Below are 27503 nucleotides of genomic sequence, written 5' to 3'. Positions count from 1 at the left end.
ATTCCGTTCCGTAAACGGGAAGACTTCGTTTGAGCTGAGGAGAGGAGACACACGTTTGAACGCTCCCCAAACCCTAGCTTTGATCCATCACATCGGCCCATCTCCGAAGCTTTCTCCGAGCATAACGCGGGCTCGGGAGTGCCGGAGAGCAAAAGCAGGTCCGCCTCAAGGTTTAATCTAACTTCTGAAAGTATTTTCTTTGTTTGCTTTCTGGAGTTAAGCTTGCACTGGAAATTTAACGCCTTTCTTGTTTTTACCAGCTAAAACTGGTGAATTTGTTTCGTTTGTGGCTTAAAGGTGGGATTTTGTTGCCCTTTCGGTGCTCAAGTTTGCAGAGACTTCTGGGGTTTCTGCTGATTTTAAGTGTTGTTGAGGGCTTCTTGGTGGACGTGAAGGAGGGGCGGGTTTGCTCCATCTTGTGCTGGGATGAATAGTGTTTTCAGTGAGCAGATACTGGCCGATAAGCTCTCCAAGCTCAACAGCACCCAGCAATGTATCGAGAGTATCCTTTCCAATTGGTTACGTGCAGATTTTAGTGAACTTTAGGTTGACTTCAGCATCTTCTATTGTTCGTTCTTTTCCTCTTGCCAGTTGTAGTTTAACTTTTAATTTTGAGAACCTGGGATTTGATTGAAAAGGAAAAGGTAGAGATATGGTTTAATTGCCCGCTGTAGCATGCCAGTTAGGAACATGGGTGATTTTCCATGTTTTGACTCAGATGCAAATACAAATCCACAATTAGTACTAAAGGCTGATGATCATTCCCCATGCTATTAGTAGTACTTGGCCACATTCGCTTTCCAATTCACTTGCAAAGGCATATCCTTCATGCTAAATTGAAGTTAAATTATTCACTGTTCATCTATCATCTACTTTTGAGGATGGCGAAGGGAGACGTTCAAGTACAAACAGACTTCAGTCATAATATTTTCAGCAGATGACAGAGGATCATAAAGAGGTGCATGTTATATATTAGCTATATTTTCAAGGACCTACTTAAAATTTTCTTCTTTGGCTTCTTAATTTTTCTTAGTTCTCAATAGTACGATCTTATTTTAATAATGAAGAGAGAATGAAGAAGTTCTAATTCTACAATTCAATGAAAATAAGATTAACTATGACGATAGACTTAACCATGAACGATCAAAGTTGATGAGTCGATTAGCAATATTGATCTCTATACTTTGTGTTGGTGAAAGATCAGGGATAATGCATGGTTAGTAATCCTACAAAAATAGTTTTATCTCTTGAACACTCTTAAGGATGATTATCTGGAATTGCATTATTTAATCAGGATGAATACTATTCCAGCTCGACTTGTCGTTCGACCTAGATAACTGACTTTTAAGGCCATGTTAGTTATCTTAAGTAGGCCAATGAAGTGTTGGAACATCGTGTTGTCTTGTTCTTTGCCTGCTATTGGTTTTTGCTTTTTATTGTTGGTTATGTTTTTCTATAGTAAATCCAGGGAATTTAGCACATCCTCGTTGAGTATTAAGCAAACTTGCTTGTATAGTCTGTTTGTGAATGCTTCATGATGTCTGTACTTCCTTTTATGCACTCAATTATTTATTAGAACTGGCAAATGTGATCAAATGATAACTTCTTTTAGTCAGTAATATCTCTTGGATTTTGAACTGTAATATTGTCTTTAGTTATAATAATATGATTCCTATCAACTGAAATATAATTTCATGCTTTACATACTGAAGAGAGTTAAACATCTCCTTGAGCCACATCGTTCCCTAACTATGAAGTTTCTTTGAGTTGGTTTTTTTTATCTACTTCACTTCATAAACATTTTGCATCATTTATCTTCTTGTTTAACATTTTTTTTTTCTCGTCCATTATAGTAGAAGCCTGTTGTCATAGTTAAATGATTATATTGTTCTTTAGGACCATGAGTTCCTTATTTGCAACACTGCTTTCAAAGCAAGCCATGTTCCCTCTCTAGTCAAAATAGGCTAAAACAGAACATGACATTTTAAAGGTGCCTAACAAGAAAACAATTAAAAACTTCTTACACTTGTCGTGTACTGGGATTAAATATATAGGCTGTATTTTCTATAACTATTTTTGATATGTATGTTTTTATGTTTTTCTTTCTTTTTGTTTTGTATTTTTGTTTGGGGGAGTGCACAGAGCTTGGGTTCTGGATATTTGAAATTTTCAAACTACTTATGAGGGTAAACAAGGTATATACAGGCTAAAATCTTTCATTTTATGTCTGGTACAAAGTTGTACTTACTGTGATGAAATGTGTCTTTTCTTTCTGCTCATGTTGTTTGGTTATTTCTTGTCGGTCTTATTCTTCTGTTTGGTTAGTGATTGCTGCAAGTCAATGAGATACCTTAACTTTTTTTGTCAATAGCCCTGTCGCATTGGTGTATTTTCCACCGAAAGCATGCAGAACAGGTTATCCAAACTTGGGATAAGCAATTCCATAGTTCACAAAGGGAACAGAAGGTTCCTTTTCTTTATCTTGCCAATGACATTTTACAGAACAGCAAGCGTACTGGAACTGAGTTTGTCAGTGAATTTTGGAAGGTTCTTCCAGCAGCACTTAAGGATGTTTTTGAAAATGGTGATGAACATGGAAAGAATGTCGTCTCCAGACTGGTGTGCTTTAGTTAAACACTTACTTCAATTTTGACTTTCAAGGCTTTCTTACATTTGCATGACAAATCTTTAAAATAAAAATTCTTTCCTTGATAATATGCAATCTTCCATTATATTTATTTGCAAAATCATGTGTGACGCCCTGAATCTTGTGAGCATTACTAGCTGACTTCATGGCAGTAAAAAAGGGAACACCTGAATGAGTATGCGTAAAATCTTCCACATGATGCATTCCTTTCCCTTTGACTTCCTCCAGTTGTCTGTACATTCGATAATACGATAATATCCTTTATAGCCAACTTTCTAGTCTGTTACCATCTACTCCCATCTCTGCTAGTGATGCATTCAATTAATCCATTGTCTGCATGTGCCTACTTGTCCTTCTTGGTTCCAGCCATTCATGCATTTTGATTACATCTAGGTACATGCATTTGTATAGGTGGTCAAGCATCTAAATGTCGAACACTTAATAGTCTATGCTGGCTTCTAAAAAACACACTCTTTCTTTTACTGCATGAAAGAAAGTGCTTTTTAGAGCTTTGCCATGAAGCTTGATGTTGAAACTTCAGCAGTTGAATATACTTCCTAGCTTGACCATTTGATATCCTGTCCTTGTGATATAGCAGCAGCCTGAAACTGATCTAAGTGTATGGCATGTGTTTTTTTATGTAAAATTGTAACGTCAGAACTTTATGGAATTGAATTTCATGTTCTTGTAATATCTAATAAAATGTATAACTTGGGGCCTGTAGTGGACCTTATTTATAACCTAATCAAAGGTTTAATGCCTAGAATATGAGCCAATATCATGATTTTTTGTGTTATTAGAGGAATTGCAGTAATTTAATATTATCAATTGAAAAAATGCTACTCAGGCTAGACCATTGATTATTGTAGGTTGACATCTGGGACCAAAGAAGAGTGTTTGGGTCACGTGCACGGGGCCTGAAAGAATTGATGCTTGGAAGTGAACCTCTGCCGACATTGGAATTGAACAAAAAGCGCTCACGTGGTTCTGTCAGAATCATAAGGAGAGATTCACGATCAGTAAAGATAGTAAGATCAAAGTCCCTTGTATTGTACATTTTGCTTTATTAGCAGTTATATTTACACACAACAAATTGAGAAGGAATGACTAAATATACAATTGTTTTGAACTTTGGAAACCAGAAATTGTCTATGGGAGGCACAGCAGAAAAAATTATATCTGCACTGCACAATGTGCTCAGTGAGCACTCCAAAGAGGAGTCAGACTTGAACAAATGCAAAGCTGCTGTCATGCATGCAGCAAAATTGGAAAAGGATGTAGAAAGTGTCTGTAATCATGGTAAATAATTGCCAGTGTCATGCATGGCAAAATTTCTTTCTTTTGTACCTGCACAGTTACTTCATAATGTTTGTTTTTTTTATGACTCTTTTTTTCTTCAGATGGGGATCCTCGCAGGGGATCATTGGCTAATGAGCTACAGGATGAAGAAGCAACACTGAAGGAGTGTGTTGAGAAGCTTAAGTTAATTGAATCAAATCGTGCAGTTCTCGTGTTTCACTTAAAGGAAGCACTGCAAGAACAGGTCTGAGTATTTAGGTGGAATTTTCTTATTCATTCATGTCTATTGAAAAAGGGACCTGCTTTTAAATTTTGTTTGTGGTTATTTTTTGTGGATTTGTTCAGGAATCCAACTTGGAGAATGTTCGTACTCAGCTACAGGTGTGTAATCTGTTTAACTTGCTTGAATCCCTCGGAGAGGAAATGAAAATGTAATCTTGTTTTACTCAATGGTCTTGTTTAAATGGTGCACTGTGTGGTCTATATCTAGCAAGAATACTTATTCATTGGAACCTGTTGTAGCAATGTTATTGTACATGCTTCCACTCTTGTATACTTGCAATTTTAACTTCCCTTTTCTTTCTGATGAAAAGAGTTGTCCCATGGCAGCTGGCTGAGGCCATGGTTGAGGAGGCTGTCAACATGCGGAAGAGGCTCAACAATGAGCCAATTGTGATGCCGAATAAACCACTATCTGCACCGGAATCACCAAAGCCAGATTCAATTGGTCCCCCAGCCAAGATCTCAGAGAAGACTGCTGCTGCAATTGCCGCTGAGGTTGCCGATAAGCTTACAGCTTCCACTCATTCCCAGCAAATCATGACCTCAGTTCTTTCCACCTTTGCTGCAGAGGAGGCCAAGAATGCTGGTTTGGCTACATCAACTAATCCATCTAATTCTCTTCCCATAGCCACATCAGATAGGAGGATGATATCTGAGAAGCCCTTGCCAATTTCTGACACCACCACCACTGCCTTCGTACCTGTTCAGCAGATTGTTGTTTCGACGCCGCATCAGCCTCAAGCTGTTTTGGTGCGGCAGAGTCCTGTACAAAGCCAGGCTTCGGCAACCCAGTCACAATACAACATGTACCCAGTTTCAACACAACAGTACCTGCAACCTTCAGGAGGTGTAATGATTGGATTACCTTACACCTTCAGCACCCTACCTCCACCGCCACCACCTATACCTCAGGTAATAAATCTGGCAAGGTCATCATCACCTTTGGTTCAGCAGCCACAGCCCATGGCTTTGATTCAACAGCCAGCAGCAGCAGCAGCACCACCACTACTGAACATGAACCAGCCCATGCTGATAAATCAACAGCCACCTCAATATGCCCTTCAACAACCAGCACCCCGCAGTTATAGGCCCCTGCAAACCCCTGGCATAACATTTTACCATGCTCAAATACAATGACTGGACTCTGAGTTCTCTGCAATGTCCTCATTCCGTAATTACCACAGCTAATGTATCTGTGCAATGTTTTTTCTTTGCAAAATGAGCTCATTGTAGAGGTGGGGATCCTTTTTCTGGTGACAAGTCATTGCAGGATATTTTGCTCAGGAGGATAACCAAATTGCCAAGAGTTTCTTGGTTATGCGGTACCGTGTGGTTCTGATCTTCTCCAAGAACACCCTTAGTTTTCTGTATACCCAATGGAAGTTGCATTTGTTTCAGTAAGAATTGCCATGTAAAGTGCATATGATAGGTAAAATACAGGGTTCGTGAGGAGCCTTTTCCCTGTCTAGGTGTTTATGTTTGTATGAATTCATCTTCCGGCTCGTATGAAGCTTGGGAAGTGCCGAAAAGATGTACAACACTACATTAACCTTGGGATTTAGTTTGAATATAAATGTTGATTCTCAATGCACAAGCATTTGGGTGTTTTGTGATCAAGCAAAGCATGTTACAATTGAACAAAGCCTACATTTTCAGTGCCAAGCACAAGCATTCTCTCTCTCTCTCTCTCTTAAACATTTAAACTGAAAAAATTAAGTGCTAGTAAACATTTCAACTTTGTTAAGAATACAACAAGATTAACAGAGAATTCCATCTTTCAACATGAACTAGGTCAGCATTCTGTCACAAGGCTTGGTGCCAATTTGCTCATCAGGGCATAGGAGTAACAAAGAGTGCCATAACACAGTTTGTTCCTAAGTTCGTGGACACCATGAACATGGCTGGTGTGACATAACACAGAAGAAGAAAGAGAATGCCAGTGATCAGCAGCAGCCTTGAACATACTCAAGTCAACACTTGAGAGCCAACCTATAGATGTAGTCTCTAATAGACAGTGGAAGGTAATACAGAATAGCTAGAATGGTGGAAAGTTGCCCATAAGAGAACCAGGCAGGAGGTTGCTTCGAGAGTACCATAGCAACAGTCCTCTTTGCAAACTCCTCCGCTGGTGTCGACTTCGGGCCCTGAGACAAAGCTGTCCTTGCACGAATTGCAGCCTCGAAAGGTTTGTAGAACTTCCATTCGGGCATTTGGTCATAGCTGGCTGTTGAAGATTTTCCAAAGTTCGATCTGATAGCTCCAGGAGCTACGTTTATCACGCTAATGCCAAAGGTCCTAAGTTCCAATCTGCAAGCAACAAAAGATAGCAAGAGTTGAATAAGTATGGCAGCTGAGAACAATTACCTTAAAAGACAACAGAGTTCACAAATAATTTGATGGATACAATGAGGCCGAGGATGCAACTAGTTTTATGATTCATACTTTATACCAACGATGCAATTTCACCCAGACCAATATGTACCAGCCGAATGCAATTTCACCCAGGCCAAGGATCCAACTATAATTTTAATTTTTTTATCCCTAATCAACCCAATATGGGCATAGTAAAACGATTCAGACCTTAATGTGTCCGTCAAGGCATGAAGTGCAGCTTTTGATGCTGAATAAACTCCTGCCCATGGTCCAGGGGCTAATGCAGAAATACTTCCTATATTTACGATTTTTCCCTTCTTCCTAAGCACCATCTGAGGAACTACAAATTGAATTAGCCTCATTGGACCTGCAGAGAAGCCATAAATAAAATGATAAATAAGGCAACGTGAATGAGGATTTATGAAAGAGACACCATAATGCAGGTCTTGCTACTAAATTTAGCATCTTTCTGGGCAAAGCCAGCAAATCAACTGAAGCAGCCATCACCAAAGGATTAAAGCCATTTTATATTAAAAAGGTAATCTAGCCGATCCAGTTTGCTTAATGCTCTCAATTTAGTTTGCAAATGAAAAATAGAAATATGTGCAAAAAACATATGGTTTTGTTCTAAAATCACTGTATCCTTTACTGTGTAACTCTGACAGACTAAGATTAAAACAAAGAATCCCCAGAGTTATAATATGCTAGAATTTCAAAGTGTTTGTACAAAATGACATGCAGCATTGAGAAGCATGCCAATTGCCATTTCTCGATGCAATCAGCACAGAGTTGATAGAACCAGAACCAATTTAGACAATCTGGATCAATCCATCACTAGAACAAACTAGATTTCAAAAGTAGGAAAAAGAATTAAGGAGGACATAAAAATAAAGATAAATTCCAGTTTCCAATGAGAACATTTACCGTAGACATTGGTATTGAAGACATGCTCAAAAGACGACATTGGGACCTCAGCGAGCGGTGCGACCAAGTGAACTCCAGCATTGTTGACGAGCACATCGATTTGACCAAACTTATCCAAGGTGTTTGCCACAACCCTCCGGATGCTGTCCTCCGAAACGACATCCAGTTCCTGGAGGAAGAATCTCGGATCGTTCTCAAGGCTCTTCATTGAGCTCAGGGACCGGCTTGTTGCGACGACGAAGCACCCCTCCAAGGCGAAGGCTCGTGCGAGCGCGTATCCAATGCCCCCCTCCGAACATCCAGTGATCAGAACCACTGGTTTTTCTGAATCAGCCATTAAAGATCCCAACTTTGTACTGCTCACAGATGAAAACAAATAAAGACACAGTTTTTCTCCCTGATTTGGGCTGGGTGAAATCTAACAGGATCAAGAAAAATTACAGATAGAAAACCTCACTAAATCCGGATCAGATACCCAAGCTCCTCTGCAGATGCAACTGCAAGAACCGATATTTTTAAGTATCGACACAGAAGAAACGAGATCGGAAGGATTTGTGGCGAAAGAATGGTGAGATGTGTCCTTCACCAAACCTAAAACAAGGTCAGAAGAACAGCAATAAGGGCCAGTTGATGCCCGATCGATCGCGCGCACACGACAAACGTAGCTATCGTTTACCCTAGATCTACTGATTCCTGTTTCACTACTTAAATGATGCCATGCCCTTTCCATCGATATTGTACTCTCTTAAATGGCGCGCGCGTCAACGAGCCAATTAAACCCGGTTCATTTAGATCATCGATCCCGGCTCGGTTCAACGAGTATAAGGTGCTGATGGACCTCAAAACCCGATAACCCACGCATGGATCCTTATTTTGGATCCAATTAGCTAAGCATTCTAAATGCGGATCGAAGTTTCAGACACAAGTTATGGGTAGATCCGACCCGATAACACCGTATTTACGGGTTTCTAAGCCCCGCCTCCATGACGATGGTGTCTTCCTCCTCGTCCGTTACAGCGTCGGCGGCCGCCCCTTCCCTGCCCCGACCTCTCCCCGTTTCCTTAGCGATCTCCAGGTAATGGCCGTGATTCCTACCCCATTTTCTTTCTTTGCAGCCGCTCTTATCTCTTCTTGCCAGTGGTTTTGAGATGTTGGTTATATTAGTTTCAACCCCAGTTTGTTTGCCACGTTGATGTTTGTGTTCGTCCTTGTATGATCTAGTTCAGCATTCCATGTATTTATCTAAACGGTAAAGATTCTTCCGTGTTGGATGTTTGTGTTTGTGACTCTAAGATCCTTATGCTGTTGTTTCTTTGTGGTAATGATTGATTCTTGCATATCGGGTGTTTGTGTTTATGTTTCCAAGAACTTTATTGTTTCCACTGCGGGATTCAGTTAGACTGTAGTGTTTGTACCAAAGAAACAATAGATAAAGTTCTTAGAAGCTGGATGAAATAGAGCGAGCTTTAGCTGCTGACGAGGTGAAATCTGGGTCAAACTGTTTCAGTTGTGTCCCAAACTAGGTTCAGGTCTTTCAATTCTATGGTCTGTTATGATCAAAACTTGACCCGCACACAGATTTTTGCACCCCGATGTACTGCAGTTAGAAATGTCTATCTTGTTTTGAGCAGAGTTATGAACTGTGGGCTTAAGGAAAATTAGTTGGATACGTTGCTTCCTCTGCTCGTGGCTTCTTCATGTCTCAACTGTTGCTTTATAGAAGTGTTTGCATGCTGCTGAATACTAATGTTAACTTATCTTTGTTGTGGTAATCGTAGGGACATATTGAGCAAGATAGGTGGAGATTCATGATCCTACGATCAGTGGGTTCAGCAAGTAACTACTATCAAAGTCTGCGAACTAGTTTGTCCGGCTCGAGAGCAGCATTGCAACTGTATCCAGAGATCCCAGTTGGTGATACTTGTTTTGGTATGTCAGAATCACTACAGTGCCAGAGAGAATCTCATTCTTCTACAAAATTTTCATCAGCAAATGCAAATGGATCATCTGAGACCACAGAGCCTGTATCTCCTCATGATGATAGTTCCTGCTCCCTGAGCATTCAGTCCACTCCTGACATTGAGAAGAAGTATGTGCATCGTGTTTATGATGTCATTGCTCCCCATTTCAGCTCAACTCGATTTGCTAAGTGGCCAAAAGTTGCTAGTTTTTTGAATTCCTTGAGGCAAGCTTCAGTCATACTTGATGCCGGTTGTGGGAATGGAAAATATCTTGGTTTTAATCCTGATTGCTTTTACATAGGTTGTGACATAAGCCCTTCTCTAATTGAAATATGTGCGAGGAGGGGTCACGATGTAATGGTTGCTGATGCTGTTAACCTTCCCTACAGAAACAACTTTGGTGATGCTGCAATTTCAATTGCTGTGTTGCATCACCTAAGCACCGAGATGAGGCGGAGAAAGGCAATAGAAGAGTTAGTTAGGGTTGTTCGAAAGGGTGGACTGGTTTTGATCACTGTGTGGGCTGTTGAACAAGAAGACAAATCACTGCTTACTAAATGGACTCCTTTGTTTCACAAATATGATGAAGAATGGGTGAAACCCAGCAGCCCTGTTCGTAATAATCCAGTAAACAAGTTAGAGAGTATCCCTGAGTTAGATGAAAGTTGTCGTCAGGACACAAAACAAACAAAACAAACATGCAATGAGTTATCTGATGATAAAATGGAGTCTATGGATAGTATCATGGTTGATGCTTCTATTTCTTCTGCCACCACAGGAAGTCATCTTTACCCCATTAGTGGACAAACTGAGACTCAGCAAGAATATTTTGTTCCTTGGCACTTACCATATCACCGTGCTGAAATTAGTGGTGCATCGGCTTCAGCAGTTGAAACTGGGCTGGCAAAGAAAGATGATAAGAAAGGGGCTATGGTTTACAATCGTTATTACCATGTTTTTGTTGAAGGAGAGCTTCAAAGGTATGTATTTGATGTTTACCCAATTATTGTGAAATGTTTGTAACATTGTGGGCACATCTGACTCCTAATATATACCGGTTTTGCTATCTCCATGTAGTAGTAAAATATGCAACGGCTGGTTATTCTATAGCTTTCTCTACAAAACTGCATATGTTAGTTATATGCAAAAACAATTTCTTCCATTTTGTTTATAATGTATGCTGGCAAAGATCAATGTTTGTGAGAAAAGCCTTAGATAAATTTGAAATAAAGGTCAGATGCCACTTTTAATAGGAACTTATTTACAGGGCAAGCTTAAATAGTGCTTCTTTAAATCTACCGTGACAAGCTGCAAAAAAAAGCAGTGCTTGAAATATTTAACAATGATTTATAATTTTGGATCTGGAGATAACTGCAGAAAGGAATAGAAAAACACTAAAATACTTTTTCCTAACAAATGAGATGAAGTATAGTAGTCATCCAGCATGCTCTGCATAATAGATATAGCAAATTAAATGCACAATTTATTGATCAATAACAACAATCTTTTGACTTCTTTGGATTGCAACAATCAAGATTTTTCTGTTTATAAATATGCTAATTTTTAATTCTATTTTTCTCAAAGAAAAATCCATGTTATTTAGGAACAATATGTAATCATCATAACTATCACAAATCTCATGTTTATGCTATTTAGGAACATATTTTCACCATAATGTTGCATTGATGTTGAGGTTCTTTGAGATTTTTTTAATGTATTTTTGTCTATTGAATTTGCAGTTGAAGATATGTTTTAATGATACAATCTTCAAGATCTTGGTGCATGTACCAACTTTAGAATCTGTCTCTGATATCTTAAACTTTTTTTTTAAGGTAATGGATATACTCACAGACATGATTTTGTACCGTAGTTTGATACCAACAAGGTGATTGTGAATTGTCAATCATAACTAACTACCACAATAAGCTGTAAAATCATTGACCTTAATTGTTCCATATAATGTTGCTCATATTCAAGTGATTCAGAATAAGCTCATGCAAGGAATAGGAAAATGCCTAGGATCCTAATCCTAGTTGTATATTCTATTTAAAACCCTTGTTCCATGATCATCAATAAATTATAGTGCATTTGTTACATATGCAAATATATTGTAATAAATTAACTAATACATTTGTGAGATGCAAGTGTTACTAATACATGTGTCATCGCCTACGGTGGGAAGCAAAGTTTATGATGGCCCTGTCACTTGAGACATGTTTTGTTGGGATTGATAATGTCAGGGGGAGGGAATTAATGCAACTGTGTATTGAAACATTTTGCAAGTTAAGGAAGCTAGTGCGTACAAATTAAGGAACACCAGAGAAAAGCGATACACATGCCTTCTATAGTGGTTCGACCTGTGACCTGTCGACTATCGATTCCTCGTCTCTTGAGATCACCGGGTTTCAATAACGATCTTTGTTCAAAGTTGAAGATCAAAATCCTTGCACCTTCCTTCTTCTCAAGGTTACGTAACATTACAATTTGAAACACTCCTCTCTATAGAAACTTAAGAGAGGTATCACACAAAAAAATTGAATCATGTTCAGCAAATTAGGTAGCTAAAACAACAACTGCACCTGGTCTCTGGCGGTGGTACTGCTTGGGTTTGGTAGTACCACCACTAGGGACTTGACCTGACCCGTAGCCCTTTTTCTAAACCCTAAATTTTCTTTGAATCCCCACTAAGCCCAAGTTGCATTAGAGCAACTTTATTATTCCAGCAAGATCCTGATACTTTTTCAATTACTTTTTAAGTGTACAATTTGTGTTGGAAAGTTTGATGTGATATGTTGTAGGTGGTGGTGGTATATGATATCTTTTATTTACCATTTGCTTTGTACAAGCCTCTCCTCGCTACCTGAATTTTGATGTCTCGTGTGGCTTAAGCAGCAAGCATTGTTGAGTGGATATACCGAATGGCAATTTCATGCCTCATACCTTGTACCAGCAATTCTGTGGAATCAAAAGAATTTGCTGATCTAATTGCTCTGTTTTACTATGGTTGATGAGAAACTAATTGTGGTCAGAACCTGGTTGTTCCCCGACCCAGTCAAAAGCAAGATAGATGATGGATTTGTAGTCCTAGGCAAATGCATTTGTCCTCCCTACAGTAGTCATGTCTATTTTGAAAGCAGTCATTGAAATGGATCTTTGCCATACTTCTAATATACAATTTGAAAGAAAACCTGACAGCTTAACTAAAATGATTTCAGGCATGTCTATTCTGAAAGCACTTCTTGAAATGGATCTTTGTTGTACTTCTAATATATAATTTGAAAGAAAACCTGATGGCTTAACTAAAATGATTGCAGCCAAAACTTTCATATGGTGAAACATATGCTGATGCCAATAATTGAAGAAGCAAATCTAAAAGTTACTTTCTCCCTTCCATGTGTTTGTGGTTTCTCTTTAGTGCATTAGATTCATGCCCTTTGTATCGTTATTTTCTCATGTGGTGCTGTCCTCTCAACAATAAATTATCTTTGCTCATTCTTTTTTTGCAGGTTGGTTTCCGGCATAGATAATGCATCAATTGTTGACCAATTCTACGACAAGTCCAACTGGTGTATTATTCTTGAGAAATCCTAAATCACTGCTTTACGAAATTGCTGTGCTCATAAGATCCAACAACAAATCATGCTGCCTGAATTGGTCCAAGTTGTACAACTCAAGATGATTTTGATGTCGGTTATTTCTAAAACATGATAGTTGAAGATTCTGTAAGATAAATGTTGAGTGGTTTATCCTTCTTAACTTGGTCTACCTCAAGTCGGAGAAAGATATTCAATCACACAGCTTTGGTGGAATATTTTGTACTCCACGGCATGAACTTCCTGGAATTATGGGAAATCTGAAAGATGAAATATGTGTCAGCTGAATTTAATTTCCGGCAGTAAATCTTTATCTTTTAATGGTTTATGAACCCTCGTTGATTTATGTTCTTGTATGAACTTACGAGTATTTGGCTCTCTTTCTTTTCCCATGCGTAGACTCTTCAATTAACATTGATTTACGTTTCTTGCTACCTTCAAAATTTTAGGCAATTAATAATTTAAATTATAAATATATTATAATCTAAATTTAATGGTTAGAAGATTGTCTATCTAATAAAGATTATGATGGTAAATATTTCATTGATGATAAGGATAAAGATGACAATGAGGTTTGTTTAAAATAAATGGAATTGAGGAAGAATAAGGTTACAAGATTGATGACAATGAGGCTTGATCACATATAAATGTATACATGAGCATGATTGCATCCAAGAGAATAAGGTTACAAGATATTGATTTCTTTCATAATCACTCAAAAGAGATGTTAATTTCATGATGAGATAAAAATTGAGGAAGAAAAAGAGCCAATTCAACAAAGGGAATTTTCAAACTACAGTGTTTGCAGCTATAATATTAATAAATAATAAGATAAATAAGTGATTTGATTCTAAAATAAATGATCTTCAAGATCAATTATTATTAAGGGTGAGTACTTACTTAGATCTGATAAAATAATTAGAACTTCAAGATCAAAAATAGTTCCATAAATTCCCCACTATTTTCATATGATAAAATATATTATTTTAAAAAATATAAATACTAATTTTATATAAGCCACTAAAATTTAAAATATATTAATATTATTAATGATAAATTTGATCCATACATAAAATATTATTTTATATAATTGGTTCCACCATAGGCTATGTGAGAAAAATAGACATTACTTTTAGATAATTTTTTCAATCTGCATGGATCTATGACCCATCGAAGTGACACGAATATCTTAGTTAGTTACTAATTTTTTTTCATAAAAATTATAGGATGAATTCTCGAGAAAAAAAATCTAAATATGAGAATTTATCTAGAGCACTCCAATTTTAAAAAATTCTCATATAGTATTTTTTTTTCGTAAATAATAATTTTGCCCCTAACCTCTATAAGACCCATTAACGCCTTGCACCACTTATCGATCACCTTGCACTGCATTGCCTCTGTGTGTGCATGAGGTGATGATAAGGTTCAACGAGGGCTAACCATAAGGCAAAGGGGGGGGGGGGTGGTCCTGCATGGGTGGCTAGGTTTAGTGTTACGAGCAATCATAATAGGCCCTCGTGTGAAGGCTGTGGGTAGCATAACAATAGTTATATGCGACAAGGTCCTTACACGAGGGTTGTGAGCGATAGTGGCACTTACATCGCATTCTTTCTCGTGCAAGATTATGGGCAAACCTTGTAGAGGAAGGGCTAACGGGATCAACAGAAGCGGTGGCAACCCTTGCACGAGGGTTACAAGCGACAATGTAAGTTGGAGACGACGTTAGATCTAACATAAATGAGTAATTTTTTAAACTTGCTAAGAGAAAAATGATCTTTTCATACAATGAAAGGTGTTTTGCTTGAAACTCTAAAATTTTGGAGTTTTTTCTAAAAATTCATCCATATATTTATAATATTTTTTAAAAAATAAAAAGATGGTTTTTTTTAAGAAAAATACTCATATTCTGGGTATTTCCCAATCAATACTCCCATTTTGATTTTTTTTTCAAATGATATTCCTAATTTATAAGATACCCAAACCATTCCAAAAAAAAAAAATTGTTTATTATAGTATTTTGGTCTATTATAATATTTTAGCCACAACAACAAAAATACTACAGAGTCTACTTCAAGACATTCATTGTAAATGAGTTAAATAGAATCAAAACAACACCATATAAATAAAAAAAATAACTTGTTATAATGTTTTAGCTATAATAATAAAAACATCATATGACCTACTCGGAAAAACTATAAATGATCTAAATGAACTTCTAATATCAACCCCACCAACTACAAACTTAAAATCTAAAAATATGGTATCATACAGAGTTTTTTTCAATAACCTTTATAATATTTTAGTATCTTAATAAAATATTATAAATATTATTAAAAAAATACTCTAAACGAGCTAAATAGAAATGTTGTAATAGTTTAAATCTGGTAAAAAAAAAGGGACAAAAAAAATTAGAGGTACTTAAAAGATTTTTTAAATTAGGGATACTATATGAAAAAAAAAGGGAATACTTTTAGGAAATGTAAAAAAAAAAAACATTTTCTGAGAAAATCGTTCAAAACAAAAATATAAGAAAACAGCAGAAAAAAGACAGCTCAGCTTCAGCCATTTGGCCACTGAAAGCCACCGCACATACACACATACACACTACAGAGAGCAATAAAATACCACATCGACGATTGCCTTAAAAGAGCAGCTAAACGGATGGGGTTTGAATCCAACCGTTCCCACACCGGAGAGCGCACCCAATAAACGACAATGGCCGCTGCGGCAATCACCGCTTCGCTCATTGCACCGCGGCTCTCCTACGCCTCCTCCTCCACCTTTGCTTGCCCTCGCCGCTACTATGCTGCGGTCCTCTGCTTCGCTCGGCTGCGGCGTCCCCCCTCCGCCCCCGCCTTCCGCCGCCGGCGCCTCGGTCGCATGGGACACTCCACCGCTGCCTCCGCCGCCACCACTCGCGCCACTCTCGGGCTCACGAAGCCCGCCGCCGTTGAAATCCCTCAGGTCTTCTCTTTCTGCCTCTCGCTGTCGATCCCCACCCGGAGTCTCGGCAATTTGTTTTCTTTCGCGTGTCTCCCATTGCAGATGTTCGATGAAATGACTGGCGTTTCTGAACATAAAAGTTATGTTTTTTATCCGGCTTTGTAGTTGGATATGCTCCTTCATTTGGATCTTCAATCTTTGAGCTTTCCTATCTCTCCGAAAAGATCAATCTTTCTATATTTTGTTTAATAGATAGGTTCATTTGTCTTCTTCTGGAATGGATTTCTGGGATGAGTTCATCTATTCCAACTCCTGTTCAAAGCAAGGGCAACTTTAAAAGGATAAGCTATAGTTAGTCATCAGGCATTTACCCAATCTATGGATTAGCGCATTTGGGACTCGCCCGTGACTTCCTCCCCTTGGTGGTCAGTTTTGAGTACCCGTCACTTGGCTTTTATCTTGGATAAAGGACATAAAAGCTTGTCTTCTCAATTCTTTCTTCACAGTACAAAGAATTTGCAGCCATCTCACCTCTTCTTTTGCTTGGAACATGCTAAACTAGAAATCTTGGGTCTTCCACTGTGCTTGTCTCCGGGCTTGTTGAAGTTGCCATTTTCTTTTATGACTCTGTTGTCATTTGGCCATCATTCTGTTCAAACTAACTAGAAATCGTGGCAGTAGTTAGTTTTGTGTTCAAACTAACTAATACTTTACTGTATGTTCTTATTCTGTTCTTCGACAAGTGATAGTGGCTTTTTGGTTTATTCTAAGATAAGGTGGTTGTATACTATTACGAGGAGCAGAATGCTTTATCTTAATTGTATTCTTCACATAAAAATTGAATCTGGAGTAATTTCCATGCGGCTCTTCCTATGAATAAAATTTACCCTTGTTATTGTTGCCAGTTAGGTGCTGAAACAGCAACAACATATAGCTAGTTTCCTCTGAGTCATTTTGTTAAATGCTGCCTTTTGCTTTGTTAAATGTCCCTGTTGCGAGGAGCATAATGCTTTCTCTTAATTGTATTCTTCACATAAAAATTAAATCTGGAGTAATTTCCATGCGGCCCTTGCTATGAATAAAATTTACCCTTGTTATTGTTGCCAGTTAAGTGCTGAAACAGCAACAACATATAGCTAGTTTCCTCTGAGGCATTTTGTTAAATGCTGCCTTTTGCTTTGTTAAATGGCCCTGTTATTTGCATGCACAAATGTTATATATCTTTCTGCTTCATTATATTTTAGAATTTATTGCTATCTCAGTTTTGAAATTCTGTTGGTAGTTTTGCAAAAGTCTGTACTTTAATTTTGCAGCAAATTTATGCTGATAGGTTCATTCTTTTAATAATTGACATCAATTGCCCAGTGTCTCTTTTTCATCATTCTGTAGATTGCGTTTGCTGCAAGGGAGTTAGATTTTGTTGAATGGAAAGGGGACATACTCGCTGTTGCTGTATCGGAAAAAGATATGAAAAAGGACTCGGATTCTAAATTCGAGAATTTAGTCTTGAAGAGGCTTGATGAGAAGCTTGGTGGTATTTTGGCAGAAGCTTCCACAGAGGAGGATTTTACTGGAAAATCTGGCCAGTCTACAGTTCTCAGGCTACCTGGTTTGGGTTTCAAGAGACTAGGATTACTTGGGCTTGGGTCTCCCTCATCCAGTGTGACGGCTTACCAAGGCATTGGGGAAGCTGTTGCAGCAGTTGCAAAGGCTGCCCAAGCAAGTAATGCCGCTGTTTGTCTTGCATCACTCGATGGGATGTCAGAAGAGGCAAAACTACATGCTGCTTCAGCAATTGCATCAGGTAGATTTTCTGTTGTCTTGACCTATAATGATTTTCTTGTAATGATCTCATATATAGAAACAGTGCAACATCACTAGAAACACAACTGGTGAAACTGAAATCAGAAATAAGAAAACACTCCTTAGTTACTGAGGCATTTGTTGGTTGCATTTTTGAAAAAAAAAATTTCTGACTTGTTTTTTCTTTTTTGTAGGAACTGTGCTAGGAGTTTATGAAGATAATAGGTTTAAGTCAGAGTCAAAAAAGCCACTACTTAAAACAGTGGACATCATTGGTTTTGGTTCTGGAGAACAGGTGGACCAGAAACTCAAGTATGCTACTGATGTCTGCTCTGGAGTGATTTTTGGAAAAGAGCTCGTAAATGCACCGGCCAATGTGCTTACACCTGGTTAGTGAGAAATGGTGTTGAACAGTCAATATGTGTGATTTATCTGTCTACCCTTGCACTCCTTACCCTATTTTAGATATGAAATGGAATGTCGTACACTTAGTGACTTTTCTGACTTCCAGGGGTAATGGCAGAAGAAGCTTCAAAAATTGCCACATTGTACAGTGATGTTTTTACTGTTACCATATTAGATGCTGAACAGTGCAAAGAGTTGAAGATGGGATCATATTTAGGTGTTGCAGCTGCTTCTTCAAATCCCCCTCATTTTATCCACTTATGCTATAAACCTTCGAGTGGTGATGTGAAGAGAAAGTTGGCAATTGTTGGCAAGGGTTTAACATTTGACAGGTACATGTCTATTCCATAGAGAGGAGGGATATAGCTATTCATTACTTGCCAAAAATCTAAGTAAAAAACCTGTCAATTATTTTCTTTCACTTTTCTCTGTATTATTGATTTAAATTGTAAAATTCTCATTACAATATCTGTCATTCTATACTTCAGAAATCATATAATTAAAAGCATTATCTGAAACAGTACAAAAATCTATATTCAATGCCATTTTATTTTCACAGTGGCGGTTACAACATAAAGACTGGACCAGGTTGTTCAATCGAACTCATGAAATTTGATATGGGAGGTGCTGCAGCTACTCTTGGTGCAGCAAAAGCTTTAGGCAAAATTAAACCTCCAGGAGTCGAAGTAAGTTGATCACTCTTATACATTCGATGAAAAGGAATTGTTCCATGAAGAAGCAAACATTTTAGACATTCAGCAGTTGTTCCTGACACTAAACTATTTGTGTTTGCAGGTTCATTTCATAGTTGCTGCTTGTGAAAATATGATTAGTGGCACAGGCATGAGGCCAGGTGATATAGTCACTGCTTCCAATGGGAAGACCATTGAGGTATAACTTCTGCCCTTACATCACAGAGGTATTTAATTATTCATCTAGAGGAATTTATTCTGGTCAATATGATTGTTTATGTAGTTTTCTGATTGTTTTCCATTGAACTTTTGGCTTGTTAGTGTTTTTGAGATAACAGATCTCTTTATAGCAAAACTTTGTTACTTGTGCTTTCCTCTAATGAGCTTGAAAGGCAACCAAAAAGTTAAATTTTTCTACCTTCCATCTAGGCACAATTGGTCTTTTGTGGCAATCCACGTTTTTTCTAGAAAGTAGAGGATTGTGAAATCCTCTATGAATCCATTGAATTTTGTGTTTTTGTGGATAAGTAATCATTGCTAGAGTTTCTTTAGTTTTAATTTTCAGACAAAAGGGACCTATAGCTTTTGATAAAAAATAGTTTTAATATTCAGATAAAAGGGACCTATCGCTTTTTATAAAAATATAAGTGTTAGTGTAGAAGATTTTCTCATCTGAGTGTTTTTAGTTTTAGGTTTTCAGGAAAAAAAGGCCTAGATTTTTTTGAAGATGCATTAGAGTTTGTGCAGACGACTCTCATCTAAAGTTTTCCCCTCATTTCTTGCATAATGTTCTAATATTTTGTTTTATTAGTAGTTTTAGCTGGTCCTATTTGTAACACTTCTGAACATGGTTGAACTCAGTCCTCTTGAATTGGAATTTGGTTGTGTAGCTAGCTACTTCTCCATGATCTGTTAGATCTGGGGCTGTGGATCTTTGTTTCTCTGGACTGCCTTCTTTATTAGATTATCTTTTCTTCTTAATAAATTGAAAAATATTGAATTAATTTCTCCTGGTATATTGTGTAAGCCTAAGCCACATCCAGATCTGTCTGATCGTATATTTGTGACATAAAATTCTTGTTCTAGTGACATTCATCAAGATAATTGATGGCTTATCTGTTTATAAATCAAAGAAATTTACATGAATATGTCAATGTCTAAAAAAAATAATGGTGTTTCAACATATAATATTGCCTTATTTCTTAGATATGAATTATCTTCTTGGCTAATACATTTCATACAGCAATATCACCTCGGCACCTCCTATACTTTTTTTTTTTTTCCAGGTCAATAATACAGATGCAGAGGGAAGGCTGACACTTGCAGATGCTTTGATTTATGCTTGTAACCAAGGCATTGAAAAGGTACTGTAACATGTTATTAGTTTTATGTTCTCATTGAACCCTGCTTTCATTATCTTAATAGGTCTCATGTACTTTTGAGAGGTGGCTTCCCTAAAATTGATTATGTGGTTGCCTCATAAATTTGTTGAGCAGAGAGAATGATGAATTAAAAATTATTCTAAGGCTGATTTATTCACATCTATCTTCATATATTTATTGAATTCTTGTTCAATTGAATGAATTGATAGGTGTGGCTAGATGGTCATACATATAATTGAAGCATTTGACTTCTGAAGATACTGTTACATTTAAATTATTTACTTAATTGTGTACAGATGCCATCCATCGTATCTAGACAAATAGAATGAGAAATTTATTGCATATTCTGTAAGGTCATGGTCTTTATCTTGACTATCCCATGAAGCAGGATGAGTGCAACAATTCTTTGCTTCATGTTTTCTCCTACCGTAGTGTTGAAGTAAAATTTTTCTTGATGATTATAAAAGATCAGTGTTTTCTTTAAATTTTAAAATAAAAAATGTGGGACAGAATGTTTTTCTTTTATGCTTGATACTTGGAATTTTCTTTTTGAGGCTTATATTAATTATCTCCTAATTCTGACTCAAAAAACTTTTACGCAGGTGGTTGATCTAGCGACACTTACTGGTGCCTGTCTAGTTGCCCTTGGGCCCAGCATTGCAGGTAAAGATCCTCAATCATCACAATTGATTACCTGAAATTGTAATTTTCCCTGGTTTAAGTTTTTTGGTAGTGATTGTCATCAAATGGCTACTCAAATCTGCTGATTTTATGCAACTGCCATCGTACCTGGTAAAGGAGTCAATAAAGCAGAGAGTGATCTAGAAACACATTTACTTTGTGATTCTGAGCAAGCAATTAGTACTTACATGTTTCCTTCTAATTTCTTCCCGATTCAGGAATATATGCTTTTATGCTTTTGAGGTGATTACATTTTGAAGGCTATTAATTTCTGTTAACGGTGCTTTACTTGTGTTCTGCTAAGTATTTATAGTTAACATTCAGTTGGTCAATTTTTGGCTACAAATGGAGGGAAATTTGCAGTTAACTAGAGTTGTTTCCTATTGATTTTTTGGGTTTTATACAACCTTGCTATCCTTGAATTGGAAACGTAAAGATTAGAGCCTTTAGTTGTTTGGGTAAGCCTGTTGGTTACAGCTTGTGGTTTGATGTTGTCACAATATATAATTAGCCAGTGAGAATTGCCAGTGGTCTGTATGAAGTCAACCAACTGTTCTTTATTTTCACAGGGTTCTTCTCTCCTAATGATGATCTAGCCAAGGAGATTGTTGCAGCTTCTGAAGCCACAGGAGAGAAGTTTTGGAGGATGCCTCTGGAAGATAGCTACTGGGAGTCGATGAAATCAGGTGTTGCTGATATGGTGAACACCGGAGGTCGTCAAGGTGGAGCTATTACAGCTGCCCTTTTCCTGAAACAGGTTTAGACTAAATTACCCTTTCTCTTATGATATCCTGCCAGCAAATTCTAATAATAATTGCCCTTGTTACAACAATTGTTGCATCAATATACTCTTGGAGGTTAAATTGTTCGCAAGGGTATAGGATTCAAGAGTTTCTTCAAGGAATGTTTTGAAACCCATGAACACTTAACCCATGAATGTTTCTCCACCCCAACCCATTTTTGAGTAGTGTTCCTTTTGGGTTATTTTTCAGATTTGACATTATTTATCAACAATATCAAATTTGACATTCATAATGATCAGTAGAATGACTTGAATGCATGGTTAGATTGGTGGGACATAAATATTTTATTTCACTGTTGTCCTAAGTGACATGCGGCTTAAGTCTGGGTCCTATTAAGAACAAAAATGAACTGGTGTTAAGGAGTAGTTACAATAAAATCACAAGCTGGTGAGGAAGGACAAATGAAAAAAAGGACAATTAGTGAGGGACTCATGAAAGCAAGATGTTTATTGCATTCTTAGGTTTCGTAAAGATGGACATGAAGCTATTAAACAAATACTTGGACTATTTTTGGCCATGAATCTTTTTTATTACTTTAAAAAGGTCCCACGAGTGACAGAATTAGACTAGGACACCATTGAGGAGATGCTTGGATTATTTCTATGAATTTATAGATTACTTTATGTAGGTCTTTTAGATTTCATGCTAGTTCTTAGTGTTATCAGACTTTTTAGGTTCAATATTTAAATAAACCACAAAGAAACTAGACCTTGATAGTAAGACATAGGATTTGTTTATCTGAAGTCGAGCTATTGATTTTCCTTTTTGCTATAGCATCTCCAAGCAATCACATACCAACTTCTTGAAATCCTAAATTTCTATCTCAATGACATGAATTTAAAAGGAAATAAAAGCCACAAATGCTTATATGGGTTGTCAAATGAGAACCACTTGGACCAGGAAGAGCCTACACCTTTTCTTTGGAAGGAAGCATTGTTGTGGATCTGTATATATTAATTTGATTATCGCTTTTTAATAATGGTTTCATTTTGGCAATAACAATGTTCATGCAACAATGTGAAACTAGAATCCCACTTTGTTGCAGTTTGTTGATGAGAAGGTCCAGTGGCTTCATATTGACATGGCAGGACCGGTGTGGAACGATAAGAAACGTGCAGCAACTGGATTTGGTGTCTCTACTTTGATCGAATGGGTTTTGAAGAACTCTCTCTGAACAAGTTGTGATGCGGTACAATGCGACTGCTTTCCAGCTTAACAGGCCCAGCTTGGATCAGCGCATTCTGTTGATCCACTCATCGAAAAGAAGAGTCGGCAGGAAAGAAGTGATAAATTTTGGCTCTTAGTTAATAAAGTGTCTCTCAGTGCCGCATCATTTGTACTAATAACTCAAAAGTCTTGTTCACAAATCTCGTCATGGCCTCTGTTTTTCAAAGATTAAACTTGGGTTTTTTTTATTAAAATGTTGCTAAGTAGCAGATGAAGATTCATGCAATACCCCAAGATTTTGCAAAATTGCACTACCTGCATCTGTGCCAAAAGAAACAATGATACAACATAATGTCTACTTTAGTGATCCATGACTTGCATAAACATGTGACAGCAGCCTGTGTTCTTGATTGAAATGAAATGTGTTCTACCTTCTCATTTGAGGAGGCTTGGATCTGAAGCTTTGTAACCTTATTGTATACTCTCTCCATTTCTTGCTTTATTTAGTTATTTTTGTTCTCTCTCTCTCTCTCTCTCTCTCTCTCTCTTTCTATATATATATATATATATATATATATATATATATATATGCAAGCATGCTTGTAAAGTGTGAAAATAACATATGTACACATTTATTAAGATTCTGGTTATTACAGTTAACATCTGTCCAAGAATCCAGATTAACCATTTAAAATAAATATCTAAAGTATATATGATTTTTCTAAGTTTCTTAATGTATTTATGTGAGTTAAAGGTTTTTATATAGGTGAGTTCTTAGGAAAAACTATTAGTTTTAGCTTTTTCTTGAAGAGTGCCATATTTTCAAATTTTTTTTCCACATAGCACTCTTTTTTAAATTTCCAATTTTACTTCTCAAAATATGTAAGGAGTCTCTTTTCTGTCTTTTTCAATTTTTTTGTCTTTTTTTACTTGATTTTGTTTGGTTTACATTTAGTTTAATAGATTTTAAATTGGTTCAAATAAATTCGAACAAGCTCCAAAATTTTCATATAAAAATTTATAAATATTTAACATACATGCCAACATAACTTTTAGATATTTATATTTTTAAACAATGTTCTACTATAATAATTTAGTACAATATATAATTTTTAATAAACTAAAACTATTATTTATATTTATACATACTTAATATTATTTTAAAAATAAGGACATGGATTATATGTTTTTATGCCTTTCAGAATATTTTTCATTTTTTAATATTATATTATATTAAGGATGATTTTTCTTAAAAGCTCACTTTTTTATTTTATTTTTTCCATGATAACACGCTCCTAATTTTGAAATCATGAAAATACATTTTTCTTTACGATCATCCCCTTTCACCTTATCGATGCTACCTGTGTTTCCCCAAATTTTAATAAAAATCTTATAATTGTCGATCAGTAGGTTGTCGCCCTCCTTTTCTCTGCTCTATGAGGCAACGAAGACATAGGTTAATAGATTATATTGTTGTCGATAATAACATAAGAGATAACAATTATTTGGACACCACGAGAGAGTGATGGTAGAAAGAGAAACGATGAATGCGATAGATAATATCAATGATTTTTTTTAAAAATTATATAAATTAGGGGTACTATCTAAAAAAATTTGAAAACATGGACACTATATGTAAAAAAAAAATTCTTTCAGAAAAATCGTTATATTATCAATTCAATTCAATTTATTAGTTCATTGAACAAGAGGAAAGATAAAGTAGGTGTATTTTTTGGATTTTTAAAAAAAATATTGTTTTACGAAAAAAATAACCCCTCAATAATTCATCCTTTTTCTTTACACCATTCAATTTTAAGCACATCTAACAATAATTAATTGATTCATCAGTAAGACAAAGACAAATCAAAGTACCATCTGCTCCACCACAATACAAAGACCCTACTCTTCTCTCTCTTACCGAGATGACACCAGCATGGCTGAGTGTCGATGTCTTGTCGTCTCAGCAAGCGAGCACAGTATCGATGCACAATTTCCCAACACGTCTTCCTCCTCCTTTCACCATCAGCAATAGTTCCTCTTGTTCTTCCAGAAATGCCACTGATTGCTGCAAGGCAATCGAGTCCTATTAAATCCAAGTGTTACAGATTGATCATTTGTGGAATCGATGATCCTGTCTCAGCTCATCTTTTCTGCTTCGGACACTCCTTGTCTGAGCTTCATCTTTTCTTCTTCCTCACTCGCTCTACTTTTCTTCTTCATCTTCTGTGTTCTAACATCTTCAGCGTCACAGTTGCTTTCCATGGATGGCGAAACAGTGCAAGTCATCCATGGTTGACATGACACAACATTGCAGGCATTATTGCTACCATGTGAAGTCAATCATACATCGGCACACCCCTAATCCACAAGTGCTGAGATTACACCATAATACAACTGTTAACCCACAGAAGACGAAGTAGGGGTGGGGGGGCGATGTTCAGTGTTCTAATGGTTCCAGTCCTCCTCTTGCTGGTTTCTGCCACATGTGCAGAGCCAGCAGACTGCTGCTGCTACTGCAGCTCAAGTCGTTTTCCAGTTCATGCAAGAAACATTAGCACCAACACGGCTCATACATCAGATGATTTTTGAGTCACGACCTACATTTTAATGTCTTGGCCTCTTCATCTCACCTGTTCACGGTGATGGCTACAGAACATTTTTGCTATGGCCGTGTCATTTTCCTCACTAAATGCTACCTCTCCTTGCAGCTTTATTGATGGTCAAAGGGAGAAGACCAGAGAGAGAAAGAGGGAGCCATTATCTATCTTACTTAACCCTTGGAACGCAGTGGGTTTGGCGGCCGAAGCTTCCAATTGCTTCGGTTCCCGCGTTCCCGGACTACCCTTCGGTGTGGCCATCTCTCTCCCCCCCCCCGCCCCACAAAGGTGGAGAGAGGGACACTAAGGTCATCTTACCTTGCAGGAAGCGTTGGTGTACAGGGAGCGCCTTCATTACCTATTTGGAGAGTTGGTGATGGGGAACTGTGTGGCAATAGATTCAATGAGGGAGAGAGAGAGAGAGAGAGGCGCGGGGTAGGTGTGCGTGAGTAAAAGAGCAGAAGACATAAATACCGTCACTGTTCTTCTGCATCTTCCTTTTAAGCTCAGCGGAAGAGTGATGGAGATGGTAGAAGAGGGAGGAGAAGGGTTCTTTGCGGGAAGAGATGGTGGTCTCTTGTGCTTCCACAGGAGGAAACCAGGAGGATCACTCCACCTACTAGTGGAAGGCAAACCGAGGCAGAAAGATGGTGTGAGTTGCAGTGGAAAAGCAGGCAGTAGCCGTTGCTGCTGCAGCAACTGAAGGCCGCAAGACAATGCAGATGAAGATGAAGATGGAGATGAAGAGACTCCGGTGAAGGTTTCCTTAGATTTTGTGTGTGCAGTGTGCGATATTGGCATACCAGGCTCAATCACTTCTTTTTTCCTTCTTTAATCTTTGCCTCCTGTTCGACATTGTTTATTGCTGCTGTTGTTTGTCTTCTCCTCTGCATTGTCCGGCCATGAACGCAATGGTGGTTCAGAAATGGTGTGTGGTGGGGAAAGAGAAGGAAGGGGGACGGGGTGACAGTTGATTAGCTTAGGTAAGCTTGTCTTCTGTGGAATATCGTCTCCTGTTTTTGTTTCTTCCTATTGATTGAATCCATTGTTTTGGCCATCACTTTGGAAAACCTTAGACAACATACAACTCTCTTGGCTCTCTTCTTCCTTGTGTGTTGGAGTGTACCGAGAAATGAAAGAGGTGGAGCTCTCAGTTGCGTCTGATGGCACAGCGCACCAACTCATCTTCTTCACAGCTTTTCCTTTCGAGTGGTTTCAGCAGATGCATAGTGTGTGTCTTTGTGCTCATACGCCTTAGATCATACCATTGGATTCTAAGAGTACTTCATCCCTAAACTCACCTAAAAAGTACATCAACCACCCTCTATTGATGGAGTGGATTCTGTCAGTGTTCAGATACAAAGGTTATGAGCTGTTTGTGAAGCTGATCATTTTACAAATACATTTTCACTTTATTTAATTTGATTGGGATCAAATTGAAATTTGACTAAAACTACAGTTAAGTCGAATTAATGTTTGACTCGAACTCTACTTAATATTATATATAAAATAGAATATTCTCCACTAATGTGTTTAATCAATGGTGGCAATGATTGAACACTATCTATATATGAACAATTTTCGAAGATGGTCAGCATTCGAAAGATCTTACTCAACATACCCTCGGCATAAATCGTAATCTTATATTTAGATCGGAATCGAGCAATTAGACTCGTTAGATTCATTTGGACTCACCTCAAGCTAAGTCAACCATTTAGTTTGAATAATAACATCATGGTCAACGTTGGGATAAATCGGATCCTGATCTTGACCTCCGCTTCGTTATAACTGGATCGGATCGGATCGGATCGGTCATATCGGATCAATCGACGGCTATAAGACTCCGCTCGAAGCGGTCATATCGCGATTGCCTCCCAAGAGTCGATCGAAGCGTCATGAGGAACCCGTGATCGGTGGGCCATCGTCGATGGACGCTCCAGATCGAGCGCTG

The 27503-nt window shown here is 37.5% G+C and overlaps 4 protein-coding genes across 12 annotated transcripts; 3 read left to right on the top strand and 1 right to left on the bottom strand.

Moving 5' to 3' along the window:
* Window positions 1-5822, top strand: LOC103996323 (uncharacterized). Of its 6 annotated transcripts, none has more exons than XM_065122241.1 (9): window positions 1-170; window positions 261-502; window positions 2372-2415; window positions 2548-2619; window positions 3517-3675; window positions 3790-3946; window positions 4048-4190; window positions 4292-4327; window positions 4556-5822. In XM_065122241.1, the coding sequence occupies exons 2-9, from the start codon at window positions 427-429 to the stop codon at window positions 5363-5365; spliced, it is 1497 nt and encodes a 498-aa protein (XP_064978313.1). In that variant the 5' UTR covers window positions 1-170; window positions 261-426; the 3' UTR covers window positions 5366-5822. The 6 variants fall into 6 exon arrangements, with proteins under 6 accessions (XP_064978313.1, XP_009415499.2, XP_018686081.2 ...); XM_009417224.3 differs by having other exon boundaries at window positions 2503-2619; XM_018830536.2 differs by having other exon boundaries at window positions 2372-2466.
* A 110-nt stretch (window positions 5823-5932) lies between these two features.
* Window positions 5933-8270, bottom strand: LOC103996325 (short-chain dehydrogenase RED1). Of its 4 annotated transcripts, none has more exons than XM_009417228.3 (5): window positions 8117-8237; window positions 7967-8022; window positions 7526-7881; window positions 6809-6968; window positions 5933-6535 (listed from the first exon to the last, which is right to left on the bottom strand). In XM_009417228.3, exons 3-5 carry the CDS (start codon window positions 7860-7862, stop codon window positions 6199-6201), a joined length of 834 nt encoding a protein of 277 aa, XP_009415503.2. In that variant the 5' UTR covers window positions 7863-7881; window positions 7967-8022; window positions 8117-8237; the 3' UTR covers window positions 5933-6198. The 4 variants fall into 4 exon arrangements, with proteins under 4 accessions (XP_009415503.2, XP_009415500.2, XP_009415501.3 ...); XM_009417225.3 differs by having other exon boundaries at window positions 7978-8022; XM_009417226.3 differs by having other exon boundaries at window positions 7978-8270.
* Window positions 8271-8438: 168 nt separating this feature from the next.
* Window positions 8439-13413, top strand: LOC135619840 (tRNA (carboxymethyluridine(34)-5-O)-methyltransferase-like). Its single transcript, XM_065122242.1, has 3 exons — window positions 8439-8600; window positions 9304-10466; window positions 12993-13413. The coding sequence occupies exons 1-3, from the start codon at window positions 8454-8456 to the stop codon at window positions 13075-13077; spliced, it is 1395 nt and encodes a 464-aa protein (XP_064978314.1). The 5' UTR covers window positions 8439-8453; the 3' UTR covers window positions 13078-13413.
* A 2296-nt stretch (window positions 13414-15709) lies between these two features.
* On the top strand, window positions 15710-23241 carry LOC103996327 (leucine aminopeptidase 1). The gene is made up of 10 exons (XM_065122238.1): window positions 15710-16043; window positions 17412-17826; window positions 18020-18214; window positions 18337-18562; window positions 18790-18916; window positions 19026-19121; window positions 20209-20286; window positions 20907-20967; window positions 21555-21742; window positions 22834-23241. The coding sequence occupies exons 1-10, from the start codon at window positions 15795-15797 to the stop codon at window positions 22960-22962; spliced, it is 1764 nt and encodes a 587-aa protein (XP_064978310.1). The 5' UTR covers window positions 15710-15794; the 3' UTR covers window positions 22963-23241.
* The last annotated feature ends 4262 nt before the right edge of the window (window positions 23242-27503 follow it).

This window comes from Musa acuminata, chromosome BXJ2-8, assembly GCF_036884655.1.
Source record: "Musa acuminata AAA Group cultivar baxijiao chromosome BXJ2-8, Cavendish_Baxijiao_AAA, whole genome shotgun sequence".
Lineage (NCBI taxonomy): Eukaryota > Viridiplantae > Streptophyta > Magnoliopsida > Zingiberales > Musaceae > Musa > Musa acuminata.
This window is presented reverse-complemented; position numbering and strand designations above follow the sequence as displayed.

Bases quoted from the DNA above. Each gene is read 5' to 3' on its own strand.
- LOC135619840 (XM_065122242.1), top strand. From the start codon at position 8,454: ATGGGTAGATCCGACCCGATAACACCGTATTTACGGGTTTCTAAGCCC. The intron at 8,601-9,303 runs GTAATGGCCGTG...TGGTAATCGTAG, and splicing joins GTTTCCTTAGCGATCTCCAG to GGACATATTGAGCAAGATAG. The intron at 10,467-12,992 runs GTATGTATTTGA...CTTTTTTTGCAG, and splicing joins GTTGAAGGAGAGCTTCAAAG to GTTGGTTTCCGGCATAGATA.
- LOC103996327 (XM_065122238.1), top strand. From the start codon at position 15,795: ATGGCCGCTGCGGCAATCACCGCTTCGCTCATTGCACCGCGGCTCTCC. The intron at 16,044-17,411 runs GTCTTCTCTTTC...ATCATTCTGTAG, and splicing joins CCGCCGTTGAAATCCCTCAG to ATTGCGTTTGCTGCAAGGGA. The intron at 18,215-18,336 runs GTTAGTGAGAAA...TCTGACTTCCAG, and splicing joins GGCCAATGTGCTTACACCTG to GGGTAATGGCAGAAGAAGCT.
- LOC103996325 (XM_009417226.3), bottom strand. From the start codon at position 8,255: ATGGAAAGGGCATGGCATCATTTAAGTAGTGAAACAGGAATCAGTAGA. The intron at 7,882-7,977 runs GTTTTCTATCTG...ATCTGTGAGCAG, and splicing joins TCTGATCCGGATTTAGTGAG to TACAAAGTTGGGATCTTTAA. The intron at 6,536-6,808 runs GTCTGAATCGTT...TGTTGCTTGCAG, and splicing joins GCCTTGACGGACACATTAAG to ATTGGAACTTAGGACCTTTG.
- LOC103996323 (XM_009417222.3), top strand. From the start codon at position 427: ATGAATAGTGTTTTCAGTGAGCAGATACTGGCCGATAAGCTCTCCAAG. The intron at 2,620-3,516 runs GTGTGCTTTAGT...TGATTATTGTAG, and splicing joins AGAATGTCGTCTCCAGACTG to GTTGACATCTGGGACCAAAG. The intron at 4,191-4,291 runs GTCTGAGTATTT...GGATTTGTTCAG, and splicing joins AGGAAGCACTGCAAGAACAG to GAATCCAACTTGGAGAATGT.